The sequence below is a fragment of the Nomascus leucogenys genome, chromosome 8 (assembly GCF_006542625.1).
Source record: "Nomascus leucogenys isolate Asia chromosome 8, Asia_NLE_v1, whole genome shotgun sequence".
In the NCBI taxonomy this organism is placed as follows: domain Eukaryota; kingdom Metazoa; phylum Chordata; class Mammalia; order Primates; family Hylobatidae; genus Nomascus; species Nomascus leucogenys.
In genome coordinates this window covers 97872171-97889612 of record NC_044388.1, presented here as the reverse complement: position 1 = coordinate 97889612, position 17442 = coordinate 97872171, and the positions used below count along the sequence as shown (strand labels likewise).

At 57.4% G+C, this 17442-nt stretch overlaps 1 protein-coding gene across 13 annotated transcripts in view; it reads right to left on the bottom strand.

The window, feature by feature from the left end:
• DAB2IP (DAB2 interacting protein) overlaps window positions 1–17442 on the bottom strand; it is a 134131-nt gene that overhangs the window by 14269 nt on the left and 102420 nt on the right. For all 13 annotated transcript variants that reach the window (XM_030817755.1, XM_030817742.1, XM_030817745.1 and 10 more), the window contains 8 exons: window positions 14028–14181; window positions 12181–12279; window positions 10741–11295; window positions 7528–7672; window positions 7298–7442; window positions 4446–4682; window positions 2543–2744; window positions 453–631 (listed from right to left, as the gene is read on the bottom strand). In XM_030817755.1, the coding sequence (XP_030673615.1) occupies window positions 453–631; window positions 2543–2744; window positions 4446–4682; window positions 7298–7442; window positions 7528–7672; window positions 10741–11295; window positions 12181–12279; window positions 14028–14171 (1706 nt within the window). In that variant the 5' untranslated portion in view covers window positions 14172–14181. The remainder of the gene's footprint in view (window positions 1–452; window positions 632–2542; window positions 2745–4445; window positions 4683–7297; window positions 7443–7527; window positions 7673–10740; window positions 11296–12180; window positions 12280–14027; window positions 14182–17442) is intronic.

Below are 17442 nucleotides of genomic sequence, written 5' to 3'. Positions count from 1 at the left end.
GAGCCACCAAACTCCTATTGAAAACACCCCCAGCTAAACACCACTTCTGGAGATTCTGACTCAGCCTCAGGAAATACCAGGAACATGTGTATTTTTAACAAATATCAGCGGATCTGGAAATGCTGGGGGTATTTGGGACCAGTAATTATTCTTTGACTCATCATGTCTTTGCTTGTGCTTGTCCCTCTACCTAGAATGCCTTTTCTACCAATGGAAATGCTACTTTTCCTAAAACAAAACAAAAAAAACCTATAGCATCACCTCCTCTAGGAAGGCTTCCCTGATTTTTCCCAAATGGAGGTTCACCACTTAGGACCTGTAGAACTCAAGTCTTGCCAGGCTTGTTTTATAAACACTATGTAGGCATCCTCTTTTCCCATCTGAGATTACAGATGGGCTGTGCCTAGTCTGCACACGCACCCACCAGACCCAACATGCCTGGCAGCTCTTACCCGGAAAGATCGTTCTCAATCACCATCTTCTGCAGCCCAGCTGAGATGCTGCTGCTGCCAGAGCCCGGTGTGGAGGCCAGGTCGTTGGTCCCTGGGAGCTGCCCACTACCTGGGGTGCTCAGTGCTGTGTGGACGTCCCTCAGGATCCGAGGCAGAGGTCCCAGTTTGGATACTATGCTCTGTAAAGGCACAGCAAGAGGCAGGTGTGACCTCCTGGGACCACACGGGTAGGTTGTATGTGCTGCAGCCACTATGGCTCAAAACCACCACGGAGCCTGTCAGAAGTGCAGATCCCCACCTGCTGCCAGTCAGAGCCACTGGGTCTGGGAGGGGGGTGAGCCCAGGAATTGGTAAATCTACATTTTTAACCAGCTCCCAGACATTTCTGGGGCAGGAGTAGGAGGCCCACAGGGGGAGATGCTGACCTAGTGCAAGCCTCTCCTTCGGTTTGCCCTGCCCTGGTGCCTCCGCAGGGAGGAAAGCACACATGGAATCCCAGCATTTCCACACCTCCACCTCTCCATCCAGAGGCTTCTGTGACAGCCCCTCTCATATCACTTACTCCACGGGATGGGCTGGGGCCTGACCCACTTTGGCACCTGAGCCCCAGTGGAGATGGTCCAGGCACATAGCAGGCACCCTCAGGTGCTGGTCAGGCAGAAGGCAGTGCCTGAACCCATCTGAACCTTGCTGGCACGCTTTAGAGGACTTAAGGGGCAGAGGATTCTAGGCTGTGGGGACACTGCCTTCACCTGTTTATGCACAAGCTTCCACAGAGGTCTGTGTGAGAAAACAAAGTGTGAAAACTCATGCAGGCAATAGAGCACACAATTGAGAGGCAAACAGTTGTGTTTCAAATCCCTGTTGCACCCTATCACTGGTGTGACAATACTGATCACTTTCTATTCTTCCTGCCTGGTTGTGCAGAAACGTGGATAGCACAGAGGCAAGGTAAGTGGTGGCAGTGACAGTGACTAGTGTTGGCTGCAGTGCAGGGACTGGAACTGGTGGAATGTAGGGTCTCGGCCCTCATTTCCATTTCTCCCTCCTGTGTCTCTCACAGCCAAAGGCAAGTGGATACAAATGAGCAAAAATGATGGCCTTTGATTGCAACAGCACCTAATTCTAGTGAAAAGTCAGGACTAACCTAAGTGTCCATCAATAGGGGACTGGTGAAATAAATAGCATTCATACGATGCAGTCATAAAAAGTCCCTGGCGGTGGTGCAGATTGCACTGACAAGCAAAGAGGCCCACAATACAGTGGTAAGAAATGCACACAGCAGCATACACAGTATGTTCTTGCTTTAAAACAAACTGAAAAAGGAAAGGAGCTCTATGTGTGTGCACCTGCATGTGTGTGTGCGCTTACACATGCACAGATCGCGTCCAGAAGGCTGCATACCAGTGCTCTGAGCGGTCACCTCTAGGGAATGGGACCAGGAGGCATGAAGGGCCTTCCAGGCCAGTTTCAGCGCCTTACAAAAGTAAGGTGGTCCCTTGGAGCCCTAGAAAGCAACAGATATTCGGCAAGTAGTTCCTGGTAGACCCAGCCCTTAAGTCCAAGAACTAGTTGCTCACTGTGTGGGCTGAGGCTGGGGATCAGTGAAGTCTCAGGCTAGGGAGGGCTCACTTCAGGTGACTGCAGCAGTGTCAGAGGTGTCTAGGGAGTAACCTTGTCAACTGATGGTCCAGGGCAATCCTAGAAAGGTTTTCAACTTCCTGCTGGACAAGTGGAGGTACAGGGTGTTGAGTCATCTTCTTCATACAGGTGGATTCACGATCCAATTCTATTTCTCACATGCTCTGGCAGGCAGAACAGTGGCGCTTGTCCACTAAAGGCTGAGTGCATGCGGAACACCCCAGCCCTAGTACCCAGAGTGGGGCGGCCTTGGCAGATACTGCCAAGTGAACACAGCATTTGCCCACGGAGAAAATGGGGCCCACAGATCCCCAGTGTGTTCTGACAGGACCTGGCCTGATCATGCTACATGGGCGAACTCTCTGCCCTCCATGGTAACTCTGGAAAGGGGAACACTAAAAGCCCAATGGCAGCTTTTGGCCCCACCTCCGCCCCACAGCAACAGGCACCTGCTCCAGCTGGCTGACGGCCTCCCAGAGCAGTGAGTGCAGACTGGAGAGCTCGCGGCCCAGGTCGATGTAGCCCTCGAAGCCGGCTGTATTGGAGAGGGTCTCAGGGTTGGAGATCTCCAGCAGGAAGCGCTGCATGTTGGTCCACTCATGCTCTAGGAACTGGTTCATGAAGGACATGTATTCCTCCTTGCTGCCAAATCTGGAGAGAGGGCAGCTGGGTGAGCACTACTGGGCCCAGGCAGGCCCTGCCCAGGAACTCCCTCCACTGGGACACCACCACCCGCTTTCCCCACTGTGGCCGGCTCCCACTCCATTCACTCCCCAAGTCAAGTCAGCTGAATATGCTCGGACCCAGGTCACCAGAGCCCTTCGTGCTCATGGTAAGTCCAGCAATCCTTTTCTGAACCTTTTATCTCAGGATCTAGAATGTTCTGTGTCCCCCATACAATGCCTGTTAACAGTGTCCTTTCGGTTTTCCTCCAGATTTCACTGCCCTGGTATGCAGATGATGCTCAATCCATGCTCAACCCAGGTCTCCCAATGAGCTTTCAGACATGTATTAATATATCCGCAGGCACCTCCCCTGCGAGTCCCTCCTACTCAGCCTGCCACACCTGAAGTCATCATCATCACCCAAACCCATGCCCTCCTCCCGAGCTCCCTACCCTAAGTGGAGACCCCACTACCCATACAGATACACCTGAGCCAGAATCTCTGGCAGTTGTCAACTCCTCCCTCTTCCTCGTTCCCAAATGGCACGGCCCACTGATTTTGCCTTCTAATCACCCCTAACCTTGTCCCTTGCAGCCACTGCCTCCTGTACCCCCTCCCCTCCCTGTGAATTTTCTGCTATTGTTGCTGGAACCACGGCTATGCTCTCCTTTCAGGTCTCCTGGCTACCATCCTGCTCCCTCCAACCCATCTGCCCACTGCTGTCAGGGTGAGCTTTTCAGGATCCAGAATAGAGGAAGGCCATCCTCTCCCTTGTTTAAAACCCTCTGGTGGCTCCCACAGCCCTGTCTGGCCTTCAGGTCCCTGCTGTCCTCTTAGGTCTCATCGCCTGCTTCTCCTGACCTGGCACAGTGCATGGCCCTCCCTGGGATGCCCGGCCTCTGCTCCTCTTGAGACAATGAACGCCTCACCCTGACATGCAGTTGGGGGATCATGTCACCCTGGAGGCTTTCCTGTCTCCTCTCCCAACAAGCTGAGAGCCCTCCTAAGAGGCTCGTGTGCCTGTCCCTGCTCTCCTGCTCATTCCACACATCTCCCTGGCTGAAGTGCCACCAGGGCTGATTCATCTTGGTACCGTCAGAGCCCAGCACACAGATGGCCCCAGGATGGGGCTCAATCCACGCTTTGAGAATGAACAACAGTGAGATGACCCAGCCCTTCTACTTCTGCCCACTTGCTCTAAGGATGCAGCCGAAAACACCAACAGTGCTTTATCAGCAAAGAAAGACATCCTGATAGCCTGACACCAGGATGGTGGTGCCCAACCCAAGTGCCCAAGCACAGGGAATGGGTTAAGGAAATATGGGCCAGTCCCCCTTGGAGGAATATTAGTCATTTATTTCAAAACAGGGCTTAATGAATGTTAAGGGATATGTGAGAATCCTTATAATAATACACTAATTCAAAAAAGCAGAAGGAAAAAAATGTCTCATGTCGTCACCTTTAAAAATTAAGAAACATACCAAAATGACATATACCTTGAGTAGAAGGATAGGGTGTGGAGATTTTATTTTTAAAAAAGTGGGAAGGAGAAGGACTGAGGATGACAGGGACAAAACCAGGGCCTGTTTGTGGTCTCTGCTCAGCTTGGGGGCAGAAACACCCCCAGGGCCTGCCCTGTGGACACCAGCCCCGCCCGACTCTGCCTGGTGAGGGAGGAGGCACTCACTTGGCGAAGTTGGCCAGGTTCTGGGTGACCTTGGCGATGAGGGTGAGGGTGCGGGCAGTGCGGTCATCAGGGTACTCCTGCAGCAGGTTGAAGAGTGAGGGCGACATGATGGCTGGGCAGAGGAAGCGCAGGAAGAGGGAGGCGCTGATGAGCCGCTCACTGATGTCCGGCCGGCCGCGACTGCTGCACTCCTGCCTCCACGAGGCAAACACCTCTTTCAACTCCCGTGGGAAGACACTGTGTAGGGACAAAGGTGGGCTTGGCCATCAGGCAGGGGCCCAGGACAGAAGTGCACAGAGCAGGAACCTGCATTCCAACCTTGGCTCTACCCCGCCAGCTGCGTGAGATCAGCCCGGCTGTCTGAGCTCTGAAGACACAGCCAGCTGGGGAGAGCAGTCAGTACAGGGTGGCTGGAGCAAGTGCCCAGGCAGGAGGAGGTGTGGGGAGACCCAGGCTCCCATCGGGCAGTGGGTTATCAGTGAAGGGCCGGGCAGGTGGGATGGGAGGAGGCATGAGGAGCTGGCTCTCCGTCCTAACTGGAATTAACTGCCAAGGGCTAGTGCTGAACCGCCTCTCCAGCTTCTGGTCTGGGCCCTCCCCACCTCTCTGCCAGTGTCTACTTCATTTTTCAACCCAAACAGCAGGCATCTGGGTCTACAGGGAAGTGAGGAAATCAGGAATAGACCACTATTCCTTGGGTTCCCATCATTGGCTTTGAGACTAATTTCCTTTGCTTGAATAATGTCATAGATATCTGGGATTTCCTACAAGCTCAGAAAGATCAAGAAGATGGGACTACCCCTGAACACAGTGGGAGAACACAGCTCTCCATTCTCTAGATAGGGAGGGAAAGGGAGGTAGTGACTGCCCCAGGGTGATGGAGCGAGCCGGCAGAGCTGGCCCTAGACAATGGGGCTCCTGGTTCCACTGGGCATCCTGGCCTGCTGTGGTCAGGCCCACGTGGACAACCCTTAAGTGGGTTTCCTATCTTTTTTCCCTAAAAGATGCATCTCCCAGCCTGGGGCAGGCCAGGCCCCAGTGGTCCCTGAACTCAGTCTACACTTGGCTCTGCCATGACCTCAGGGTGATCTGACCAAGGCCCTAGCCCTCCTGGAAGGCTTGGGTTTTCTCTCCCCTAAACTGAGAGCAAGGCCTGCCCTGCCAAGCTCACCGAGCCATCGTAAGGCTAAAACCCCAAGGCTATAATAGGCTTGACCAACTTGAAATTTCCTTCCCCACAGGCCCAGCAGCCTGCTCAGCAGGCTCTCCCGCAATGCATGCTGGCTGACCCATCAAGGGCACGCCTAGCGGGTAATGAAGGTGAGCCACCTTTAGCCATGGCTCTCACAGTGCCTGGCACAGAACTGGACAGGGGGCAGGTATTGAGTGGTGACATCTATCAATGGTCTTGTCCAGAATGGAGAGGTGCCTCTGACAAATGCCAGAAAGAGGAAATGGAAAATCACTGTCCACAAATATGTTTTCCCTGAGTCACATGCCCAGCCCCCCCTGGAAGAGGGGGGAGGGGGGAAAGCATAGCCCAGCTGGGAATGGGAAGTGTGTTCCCAGAGTTCAAGGCCCTGTAGTCGCTCTCCTCCCCCCGGCCCAGGGGTGTGGAAAGCTGCACATTTGTGGCCCATCTTGAGGTGCCCATTTGGCCCAGACAAGCACCTTGTATAGCCCAGGGGCTAAGTCCCTGAGTGCCAACCCTTCTAGCCCTGCCCATTCCCCCTGCCTTTTCTTGTCCTTGGGGAGCAGCAAACACTTCCCTGGCCTTCCTGCATGCCTAGTCCTGAGCTGATGGGCTCACCTGTCCCCAGGGTGCCCCAGCATTCGCAGCGGATATTTAGGCACAGACACAACCCTATCCTAATGGGATCAGGGCTGCGACAGAGGGTACCTAGGTGTGGCCTCAGAGCAGGATGGGCAGGAGTGTATGCAGGTGAAGGTGCAGGTAAGTGAAAGAGACGAACCTAACAAGGAGTGAGGTAAGGCCGGGGAGAGAGTGGTGTCAGAACAGGCTGTGGACGGAGGCATGGGTGGGAGGGGGCTGTAAGCCCTGAGGCTGGAGGGGGACACAGGTTAAACCTGGGCAGCTCCTCTGGGGCGAATATGAACCCACTGCTTGGGCTGACAGCAAGGCCCTCCCGGACAGTCCTGTGTGCCACCACAGAACGAGGCTATACTCGGCACCAGGCTGGCTGGCCACCACACACATACATCCCAGGAGCAAGCTGGTGGCCGTGAAGTCGGCCTTACCGCAAGTTTCTCCGGGACTGATTCTGGCCCTGCTGAGGGGCCTGTCTGAGCAGCCCATTGCTGCATGCCCTGCTGCTTTCTGGGGCTGGCAGAGCCTGCAGACCCCGTCCTACTTCAAAATCTAGTCCTTTCTCTTTATTCTCTAGTCCCAGGAAGAGGCCTGCCTGGTGCTCAGGCCCCCAACATGCCCCTGCTTGGCCCCATCACAAGGCTGTGACATGAGCACCTTAGCTTCCAGGGACAGGTGAGGAGCCTCAGGTGAAGCCATCTGCCCACCCCAAGTGGGGGCCCACACAGGGCCTGTCAGTCTCACTCCCACTGCAGCCCAAGCACCCACAATAGCCCCTGGCACACGAAGGGCGCTCCCTCATCACCAGAGATGGTGGACTGGCGTGTCCAGGTTCTTTCCATCAAGAAACCACAGCAACATGCTGAACGCTGCCCCACCTGAGAGCTCAAAAGGGACTTGCCAGTTGACTGGCAAGTCAGTACAACTCAGGGGCCAGGCAGCACCAGGCACACTGCGGGTGCCAGACACTGAAGGACAGGACGGGGAAGGCGACAGGGTGGGGAGACCTGGGCACCGCACTGACCAGTAGGAGTTGATGATCTTGCAGAAGGCTAGCTCGCAGCACATCTTGAGGTTGCCCTGGTGCTCTGGGAGGTCAGCGGCCGAGCACTTGCTGGGATCCACTTCGCAGTTCTCATCTGACTCATACAGTGCTTTGATGAACTCACCTATGGCCAAGTGGGCAGGGAGTGGGGAGTGAGGACCTGGCGGGCCCTGCCCCACCCTGTGCCCTGCTGCTGGCCCACTCCCTACCTAGGGCATCCTGCAGGTACTTCTGGCCCACTAGCTTGAGGTACTCCTCGATGGCCTTGGTGGCCAGTGTGTTCTCCCGAAAGATGAGGTGCTCATTGTCCCCGCAGCGGTCCACCTCTGACATCATCAGGTCTGTCAGGAAGTCCTGGGGAGGCAGGAGGTGGGGAGAGCGGGACCTGAGCTGGCCTGGCACGGAGGGCCCTAGGATTCCAGACCTAGCCAGAGAAGTCCTGGCATTTTGAGGCTGCTCCATCACCAAGCTGCGGGGGTCCCAGAGAGGAACAGTATGCTCACCTTTGGGGGCTGCTGGGGAGTGTGGGCAGGGCAGGGGCCCCCAGCCAGGGTAGGAGCCTAGAACTGGTGACAGTAGAGCCGGGTCTATGGATGGAGGCAGCCTGAATGAGAGCATGCCACATGGAGCCACAAGCCCCCACCACCACAGAGAATGGACTCATTTCCATGTACAGCCCTGATCAGGCCTGGCTTGGTGACCACAGCAGGACTTGCCTCTTCCCCCACCATCAGTGCCAAAGAGGACAAATGAGGCTGCCCTGTCTCATGGTAAGAATGGCCACCAGTATCCACCTATGACTCTGGTGGGGGCTCCCACACTGGACACAGATGCCTTCTGTGCAGCCCCACTGCCCAGGGAGGTCGTGAGCCACCATGCTCAGGCAGGTGAGAGCAGGAAGTGATGTGCAACTGGCTGGAGAGGGAAGGTGGAGGCGCCACTGCCCACTTGGCAATCCGGGGTGGCAGCTCCTGGCCCATCAGGTCCCACACACAGTGTTGTGGGAAAACTCCAGCACAGGAGCCCGAACCCACACCTTCTCCCCACTCTAGCAACCATGCAGATACTAACTCCCTCCCTCAGGAGCCCCCACCTCCTTGTGCTCACAACCAACCTGTGGCTTGGGGGAGGGGAAGAAGATAGGAAAAACTGTCATAGTTTCAAGGGAAGGTGACAGTCAGGGCGGGGGGCCACCTAGCACAGAGCCTGCGAGGCACCCAGGAGGGGTAGACCCAGGCATCTGTGCTCAAGAAATTCCTCACTCCGACATCCACAACCTTGGGGTCCTTTAAAACAGAACTGAGATCTAGACACAGGAACCCAGGCTGCACAGCAGAGGCACAAAGGGACAGCAGGGGCCAAGGGGAAGCTGTCATTGGCTTCCTGGGGATCAACTGGCCTGAGGACCCCTTCCTGACCAACAGGCGACCTCTAGGGTCTCATTCTCTGAATATACTAAAGCGGGGGTCAGAGCTGCATCTCCCCTGGGGCTCCCCCAGGGCTCCCGCTCAGGACCGCAGCCTTCCTGAACTCCTGCAATGACAGCCAGGCCCCACTGGTGGGATGAGAAGAACTTCCTGAGAGCCAGGACCCAGTAAGGGGGAAACCAACGCACACACAGCAGGAAAATGACTTGTCCAAGGCCACACAGCCACCTGGGGCCAGATCTGGTCCAAGTCCCTTGCTTCCCAGACCCCATTACTCCTCTAGTCGTGGAGACAGAAGAGGGGCTAGTTCCCAAATATTCCAGGGGTGGGGGCTTAGGTACCTGTCACCCCAGCAGCACAAGTTACTTTCTATGCTTCTATCCACTGCTCCCCAACCTCACTGAGGGCCTTTGGGGTTGGCTGCAGCCCTGGCTTCACCTCCCTCCACAACGAGCACCTGGACACGCCTATCGTTTCAGGCTGCTTCAGGGAGGAATCCGCTTCCCAGGCCAGCCCCAGCCCAGCCCTGGGGACCAGGTACTGAAACATCAGACACAACTGCAGAAAATAGTGCAGCCTCTGCAGCCCCCGTCACTCCCTCTCTGGTGCCCATGGGTACTTGATTCATTCCGTTTCCCAGCATACGTCCCCAGTGTTGACCAGCATGTTAAGGACAGGGCAGTCAGAGCTGGCCCAACGTGCAGCCTAGCCAGCCAAGTCTGAAGATTGGGGGAGAAAGTGAGGGAGGAAGTAGCTGAGCACTACAGAGGAAAACTGCTCCCCATCGCAGGTCCAGGGGGAGGAGGTCCCCGCCCCAGCCCTGCACTTGCAGCATACAGCAAGTTCAAGAGGGAGGGGGGCTGCAGAGGCTGCTGAGGCTTCCAGCCATGGCCTCCCCTTCCAGGGCCTCTAGCAACAGGTGAGAGGGTGAGGGACCTCCACGAGTCTTGTGCCCTGGACTCTGCCCTGGGGTACCTGGGGTATGGCTCCCAACTGTGCCTACTCGACCCAGGGCTAAGAGCCTAGGACCTTGACACAGGGTGCCCCTCAGCCACCTGCCACTTGGCTCACAACACACCACTGTCCAGAGGGCAGAGGCCCAGTCCTTAGCCCAGCACCAGTGTCCATCCACGCTGCAGAGGCCTCAAGTCCAGACCCTGTTTCCCACCCTCTTTGGCCAGCTTCCTGAATGGCAGGTGGCAAATGTAAAGAGAGAAGGTCACCTTCGAGGCCCACAGACCATGCTCTACTGCCTTCCTAGGGGCACCCTGGTCCAGGAGCCCATTTGTCCCCAAACCAGGTAGGTGGGCCTGAGGCATGGCCTGCATGGCGGGCTGCTGGGCCCATCTTCGGGAGCGGAAGGTGAAAGGGGTCATGGAGATGGACACTGAGCACCTCTGGCCCTGAACTAGGACTTGCCTGGGTGGGTCTCAGACGATTCCCGCTTCTGTGAGGCTCTGGGGTGCCTCGAATAGTACAATTTTGACTGCATCTACCTGTGTGAGAATCTGTGTGTCTGGGTGAGAGTGTGGGGTGAGGTAGAGCTGTGAGGGAGGCTCATCTGTGCATCCTGCTGGGGAGGTCTGCCAAACTCCATACCCCACAGGGGACGTGTGTTTGGCTCACTGGGGCTGGTGGCGTTGTGGGACCTGTGAGCTGGGAGAGCCGTGGCCACCCGGCCTGTTCCCCTGGCAGCTCAGGGGGACGGTCCTCTACAGCAGTGGTGGAAGGCACCTCAACCCAAGCCCACTCCCTCACTACCAGCTGCAATCCCATCCACTGGCTCCACACAGGCCTCAGTGATCAGCTCCAGCCACAGAGCAGGAGTACAAAACCCCCAGCCCACGACAGAACTTTTGGGTTTAGGGAGCCCATCTGGTAGTGACCGGTGCCTCCAAGGCCTCCGTTAGGCCTGAAATGTATGGATGTGGGGAAGGGCAGGTAACCCAGCACTGTCGCCCAGCCTGTGTCAGGAGCCAAGGGGCCTGCACGCACCTTCACCTTGCCCGTGCTCTGCAGGATGTGCACCAGGGCAGATGCCATCTCCTCCTTGGTCTTGGCACTGAGGATGGGCTCAAGGGCTGCACACAGCCCCAGGTAGTGGTTGGTGATGTGCTCAGCGAACTCTTTGTACATCTCCATGGGCAGGATGGTGATGGTTTGGTAGCGCGCCTTGATGCGGATCATGGGTCCAGGGCCCTTGCCGCCCTTGGGGTTGGGCGTCACCACCGGGTACCACTTCTCCACGAACTGCCGCCCGGCCACCGAGGCAGCAGGCAGGCTCACCAGGCCCAGGTAACTGTTGCGCTCCTTCTTCTTCTTCTTGTCGGTCTCCCGGTACAGGTGGACAGTGACTGTACGCAGAGGCGGCAAGTTGTGGAACTCGAAGTGCTCGCCCCAGAAAACATTGTCCGTCTTGAGCTTGCCCGTGGTGCGGGCATAGAGCACATCGTCCAGGCACAGCTCGCACAGGTACTTCTTCTTGGCTGGCAGGTCCTTGGCCTCGATCACCCACAGCTTCAGGATATGCTCCACACGCCGGCTGTTGTCCTGTATGTGCACGGGGGTCCAGGGTGGTCAGCTGGGGGTGCCACGTGCAACCCCCAACCAGCCCAGAGCCTGAGAGAGTCCTCAGACCCAGGAGGAGCTCTGAATGTGGAGGCGGCAGTGGGCGCCTAGGCCCTGAGTCAGGATGAGGCAGGGCATGAGGGACAAGGGCTGGATCTCTGGTCGACCTCACAGAAGCTCACTCACCTCGGGCAAGTGACTTAACTGGAGCCTTGGGTTGCTTGTCTATAAAACAGCACTAAGGTAAACCCCCATCTCATAGAGGGTGAGACTGAGAGAGGCCAGCACAACGCCTCGCGCATCACAGGCTATGCCATTATTAACTCTTCCTTAATATGCTGGTCTGTACTGTAACTTAAGAGGCAGCTATGGTGACCAGGACTTGGTCAAGCCCTCAAGTTGGCTAGGGAGACAGATACAGAAGCAGGGATTATAGTGGGGGCTCTCAGGACCTGATGCGGGAGCCCAGGGGCAGTGGGAACACAGAGAGCACCAGCCTGGGACAGGGGTCCTCACCTGGAGGAGGGGCAGACATCTAAGCTGGAACGGGAAGATGAGCAGAAGTCGGCCAGGGGCTGGGGAGTAGGGACAAGGGATCCCAGCAGAAGGACCCCAGGGTCCAGCACTCATTTCCCCAGCCCAGCCTCAACGTGTAGCTTAGAAAACAGACGCACACAAGCACCTGTCTCAACCTGGTCAACTCAAACGTCCCTTTCAGAGTCCACCAATATTGTCCACTCGGGCCCTGCCTCCATGCAGGCTAACCACCCCCAACCCCAGCCCACACCAGAGATCGTCTCTCTTGCTTCCTCATATCTGAGCCTACCTTCAATCCCCCATGCTTTGGTGAGAGGGGCACAGGCTTACCTTGTTGGGATGCACCGCTCGCCGCAGGTTCTCCATCCACTTATCCCGCTCAGCTGCGGACCGGCAGGAAAAGCACTTGCTTCCTGATGACGTCGTCACCTGTGGGGAGCAGGCAAGACAGTGTTATGAGGGAAGGGACCACAGCAAGGGCAGGCAGTGATGGAAGAAGACCTTGGAGGCTCAGGGGACTCTGGCCATCAGGTCTGCATCACAGCTTCAGGAAGGAGCCAGGACAAGGCTCATATGATGCCTCTACTTCATGTTTTGCAGGTGGTACACTGAGAGCCACTGTCCCAGGGCAAGTCAGCAGCTGGAGAGTGGCCCCGTCCTGCATGAGCAGGCTCCTCACTCGTCCCTCAGTGCCCTCTGTCCAATAGGAAAGCACCTTCCTAACTCTAACCTCCCTCTCCCTGAGATGGGAAGAGGGAAGGAACAAAGACCTTGCCCAGGTCAGAGGGCAATGCTTAACCCGAGCGTACTTTCCCTAAAGACGGAACCACAAGAACCAAGGAGACAACCAAAGGTAGGTACCAGAATCCCCTCAGTCCTCAGCTGACATCTCTGAGGGTTCTCTTCCGTCAAGCAGCAGTGACAACAATGGTAATATAAGCCTGATATTCTTTATGCCAGACTGGAGAAATGAGACTCGGACTGTTTGGATGTGCCAGGCCCTAGGGTCCCCAGTCCCTGACCCTTCTCCTTCCCTCCCTGTCTGACTCTCACTCATCCTCTGGTCCAGCTTAGACATCTCCTCCAGGTAAGGGAGCCAGTCCGGGCAATTCCTGCTGTGTGTTCCCACTGCCCCCAGCAGCAGACCCGGGGCTCTGCAGGGGAAGCACACTCCTCACACGGCATTCGAGGGCCTGTACCCTCCTCAGAACCCCCTGCTGTGAACCAGCAGACAGGGCCATCTTCACCCTATCCCTGGCAAGGAAGTCAGAACCCAGATCAAGCCTGGCTCGGCCAGGAGTCCTGAACCAGAAATGGTCCCCAGTGGGCACAGGGTATGGGGCAGGTGCCAGGCACCATTCTGTTTTTTCCCCAGGGCTGGGGGTGCCAGGAGATTGTCACACTAGGCCCCAAGTGGCTGCTTTTCATTACCAGGCTCATTCCTCTACCAGAGAGCTCTCCTAGTTATGCATGATTATTGGGGGTAGGAATCTTCCCAGAAACTGGTAGGAAGCAATATGAATAACTGCAGAAGCAATCAGGAACTCCCAGGAACACCTGCAACAATAGTAACCCTGCTCCCGGCTTGGTCTCAGCCTTGCTGTGTGACCTCTGATGTCTTCGTGCCTTCTCTGGGCCTCAGATCCCCCATTTCCTATGAGGGACTGGACAGGTCATCCCCAGGTGGGTCTCTGGCTCTCTGCATTCAAACCTCAGGTCGCAGAATGCCAGGGCAGGACAGATTTGGGCTCTCATTGTTCACAGCGGGAAACAGGCCCAGACAAGGAGAGACTCTCTGCTATCCACACTGCATTTGGGAGGTGAGCAGGCTCTAAGACATGGGCTCTGGTGCTTAAGAAATTCAGGCTTTTCCCCTACTCACTGTCATCCACTGGGGGCCCCAGCAGCTTCATGCTAGCATGGAGAACAGGTGCTGGCCCATTTCCAGAGAGCCTAGAAAGTAGGAAGGACAGCCTCCACCCCAGCTCCACCAGGTCTCTTAGGAGCTGAAAGCTATCGGTAAATACTAGCCACTGTCCCCAAGAGCCTGGCCACTATCCCCAAGACCCTGGCCCCTGCTGAGGCCACAGCAGACTGGACTCCAGGAGGATGTCTGGAGGAGACCAGCCAGGCCAGGAGAGGATGGGGTATCCACCCCAACCCGTGATGGGACCCACCTCGAAGCAGTAGTCCTGGCCAAGGATGCTGCTGTGCACGGGCTTGATGACCACCTCTTCCTCCATGCTGAGGTCCAGCGCCTCCACCGCACTGCTGGGGCTGAGCAGGGACTCGTGGGAGCGAGACTCCTTCAGCCTCGGCATCAGATGGGACCTGGGGTGGCAGTAGCTGTGTCAGGCTGGGCCCCCGCGGCCCGGGTCAAGCTGGTTGCCACGTCCCACCCATCTGCCCCAGCCCTGCCCCTTCCAGCAGGCAGCCACTCCTCTCCACTCTCTCTCCTTTCTGTCTTAAGACAGATCTGGGGGCAGGGCTGTCACAGAGACTGGTGGGAACCTCCTCCCCACTGCAGGAGTCTGGCTGGGGGCTCAGCCTCTCAGAGAGCAAGAAGGTGAGGATTAGGGGGCCACTCCGGGGTTAATATTAGCAAGTGAGCCTGCGGGGCTGGGGCCAGCTTGGCTCCTGAGAAGTCTCAGAGACCCAAGGAAAGCCTGCCTGACCCAGGCAGCTGTCTGCAGTTCTGGGCCCTTTCCCATTTCCCCTCTCTTTTGCACTGGTCCTTGTCCAAGACTGAGAAGTCACTCTGTCCCAACATTTATCCAGCATACCACTGCCAACAGCCCTTCCTCATACGCTGTCCCACACCACCAGCCCCACACGAGGGAGAGCCACAGGGACCCTGCTGCTCCCATCTTACAGATGAGGACAGCGAGGCAAGGCGAGTCTCGAAGCAGAAGGGATGCAGCAGTCTCTGCACGGTACCCAAGACACACACTCCATCGGGGTCCCCATGCTGGGGCTCAGGGCCCAGGTCAGTGGCTCCGACACAGGCACAAAGAGCACAGGGCTGATGCCACCCGGCACCCAAATGCAGACCAGACCTGGGCCCACTGCTCCCCTGCTGTGTGGCCCTGGGGAAATCGTTCTCCTCTGAGCCTGTTTCCTCAGTGCATCACATGGAAAGCATCGCAGACGACACCTGCTCTAGGGTTAGGTAAAGTCTCTCCAAAGTCAGCAGCACAGAGCAGTGTCCTCCTAGAGCCCCCAGTCCCCATGGTGGGACAGAGGAAAAGCGTGAGGACAGGCTGGGCCTGCTAAGACCACCTCTGGTGCAGAAGCTGAGCCCTGCTTGTGTCCAGGGCTCAAACCCTGGGGTTGGTGAAAAACCTACTCCAGGCTTAGCCCACATGGACCTCCTACCCCCAACGCCCTATGCCCTTTGGCTCCTCGTTCCAATGGTCCAAGTGCTCAGTCCATCGTTCTCTCCTTGCCTCACCAAACTAAGATCCCTACCTTGGGCCATGCTGAGGCTTGGCCCCTGACCTTGAGGGGCTCGCAGCTTGGCAGAGCCACCAGACACTTCCCTGTAGGGTGCATACCCTGTACACTCATTTCTGCAACTGCCCCAGGTCAGTGGGCTGAGGCCCACTTCGTGGGCGCTCGAGAATCCAGAGGTGAGCAGGAAGAGCCCTGCTAAGAGGGACTCAGGCTGACAGTAGCCACCCTCCCACCCCAAGCTCCACATCTCCATGGCAACAGCCCTCTGAGCATAAGAGCCCTCCCCAACATGGAGTCCCATGCTAGACGCCATAAGGAGTCAGAGCTGAGGGAATCCCAACCCTTAGATACCCCACAGAGGCCAGCCCAGGAGCCCCAGTCAACCAGCTCCCTCTGCCTCTCCACACCCAGCACGAAGCTGGCCTCTGAAAGCAGAGAGAATGGGCAGAGCCAGAGGAAAACTGTGAGACAAGTTCAAGACAGGGGGGGAACCCTCCCCAACTCCCCCAAGGACTCCCACCTGGGGCTTCCCGTTGTGGCCTAAGCCCGTGGACAAGCCCAGCATGTGCCTCTGCTCCTCTGAGGCACTCTCCCTGGGAGGCCCAGTTCACAAAGGGGCACTGGCCTACCTGCCACGCCACACCACCACACTGCCACACCGCTGTGTTGGAAGAGGCCTCTTCTCCTGATAATCCCTCAAGGCCTTGATCGAGCAGCCTGGCCTCCTCCCCATCACGGCAATGACCAATGCCGTGGGTGGGCCTGCCCTCCCTGGGCTGAGATTCCACCTGAGCTGCCCACCTCCCAGGGAGGACTCCAGGCCTCCCTCCCACATGGGGCTTCATACCTCAGTGGAAGGGACGCCCTGCCTGATAGTAGGGAAGTCACCCTGGCTGGGAAGGGCTGGGACCCATAGCCCCATAGGCCTGACGTCTGGAACCCAAAACCCAGCCCACAGGCTGGGATTGGGCTGCTTCCTGGCCCAGCTTGGAAAATCTCTGCCAGGTAAGGATGCTGGGAGCCAGGGAGGGTGGGGTAGGGACTCAGGAAATACAGAGCGGGGAGCTGGTGAGCTAAGGCCGCCTCCTGCCTGGGGCGCATGAATGAGCTGGCTGTGGAGAGAAGAGGTGAGGCATGCTTCAGCAGGCTGGGCCTGCCCAGGGAAACCCAAAGAGACCCTGGTCCTGCAACCCAGGAGCCCAGCAGGCCCAGGCCAGACCCCCAAACAGCCAGATCCTGGAGTCGGTGGTTGCAGAGCCCTCCCCTTCCTTTCCCACCATGTCCCACAAGCATGCTCTGGCTGACCTGGAAAGGATCCTGGCAGAAGAGAGGGCTGTAGGGAAGCTCAAGGCCCTTAAGACACCTTGGACTGGCCCGGCCTACCTGGGCAGCCATGACCCTCCCCGCTTCCCTGGGGGCTTCTGCACGAGGTGGGATGTAAAGCAGAGGCTGCATCCATCCCTGCAGCCCAAGCTCTCTGGGAGGAAGAGGAATAGGGGCAGGGCAGGGGCAGGGCAGGCCCAGGGAGGCCCCAAGTGGTTCCCGCAAGGTCTACCAGGCTACTCCTTCCTGGATAGTACAGCAAGCGGGTGGTGGAGGCAGGGCCAGTGGACCCGTACTCTCTCACTCATGTTCCTATGCATTTCCTTCCTGACCAGCCTGGAGTCTACAGGCCCTGACACACAGTGTCCTCGGTCCCTCCCTCATCTGGGCCCAGAGGGAGCTGGTCTGCTATGACCCTGCTAGGGTGTGCCCATGGTGGTAGCTGATAAGATGAGGGGGCTCAGGAAGGAAAAATGGTCATTTGGTCACTTCCTGAACCCAGCAGGACCAATTCAAGGCCCAAGAACCGCCTCTCTGGGAAGCCAGCCCTGTCCTGTGCCTGCAGCAGTCCCTGGCCACTTCACGGCAGGGACTGCCTGCTCCATCAGTCACCCAAGGCAGGCTTCTCCCCCACCCTGGCTTCATCCCATGCTGGCATTGTTGGGCCACTTCCTTTTTCACCTCCAGCCTCTGCCTTGCCAAGCTAGGGAAGCAGTGCGTCAGAAGCAGGGCAGAAGATGGGTACCAAAGACTGCCCAGACTCCAAGGGGGCAGGGGTAGGCTCAGCTTCCCTACCCGGGACGCTCAGGTGAAAGG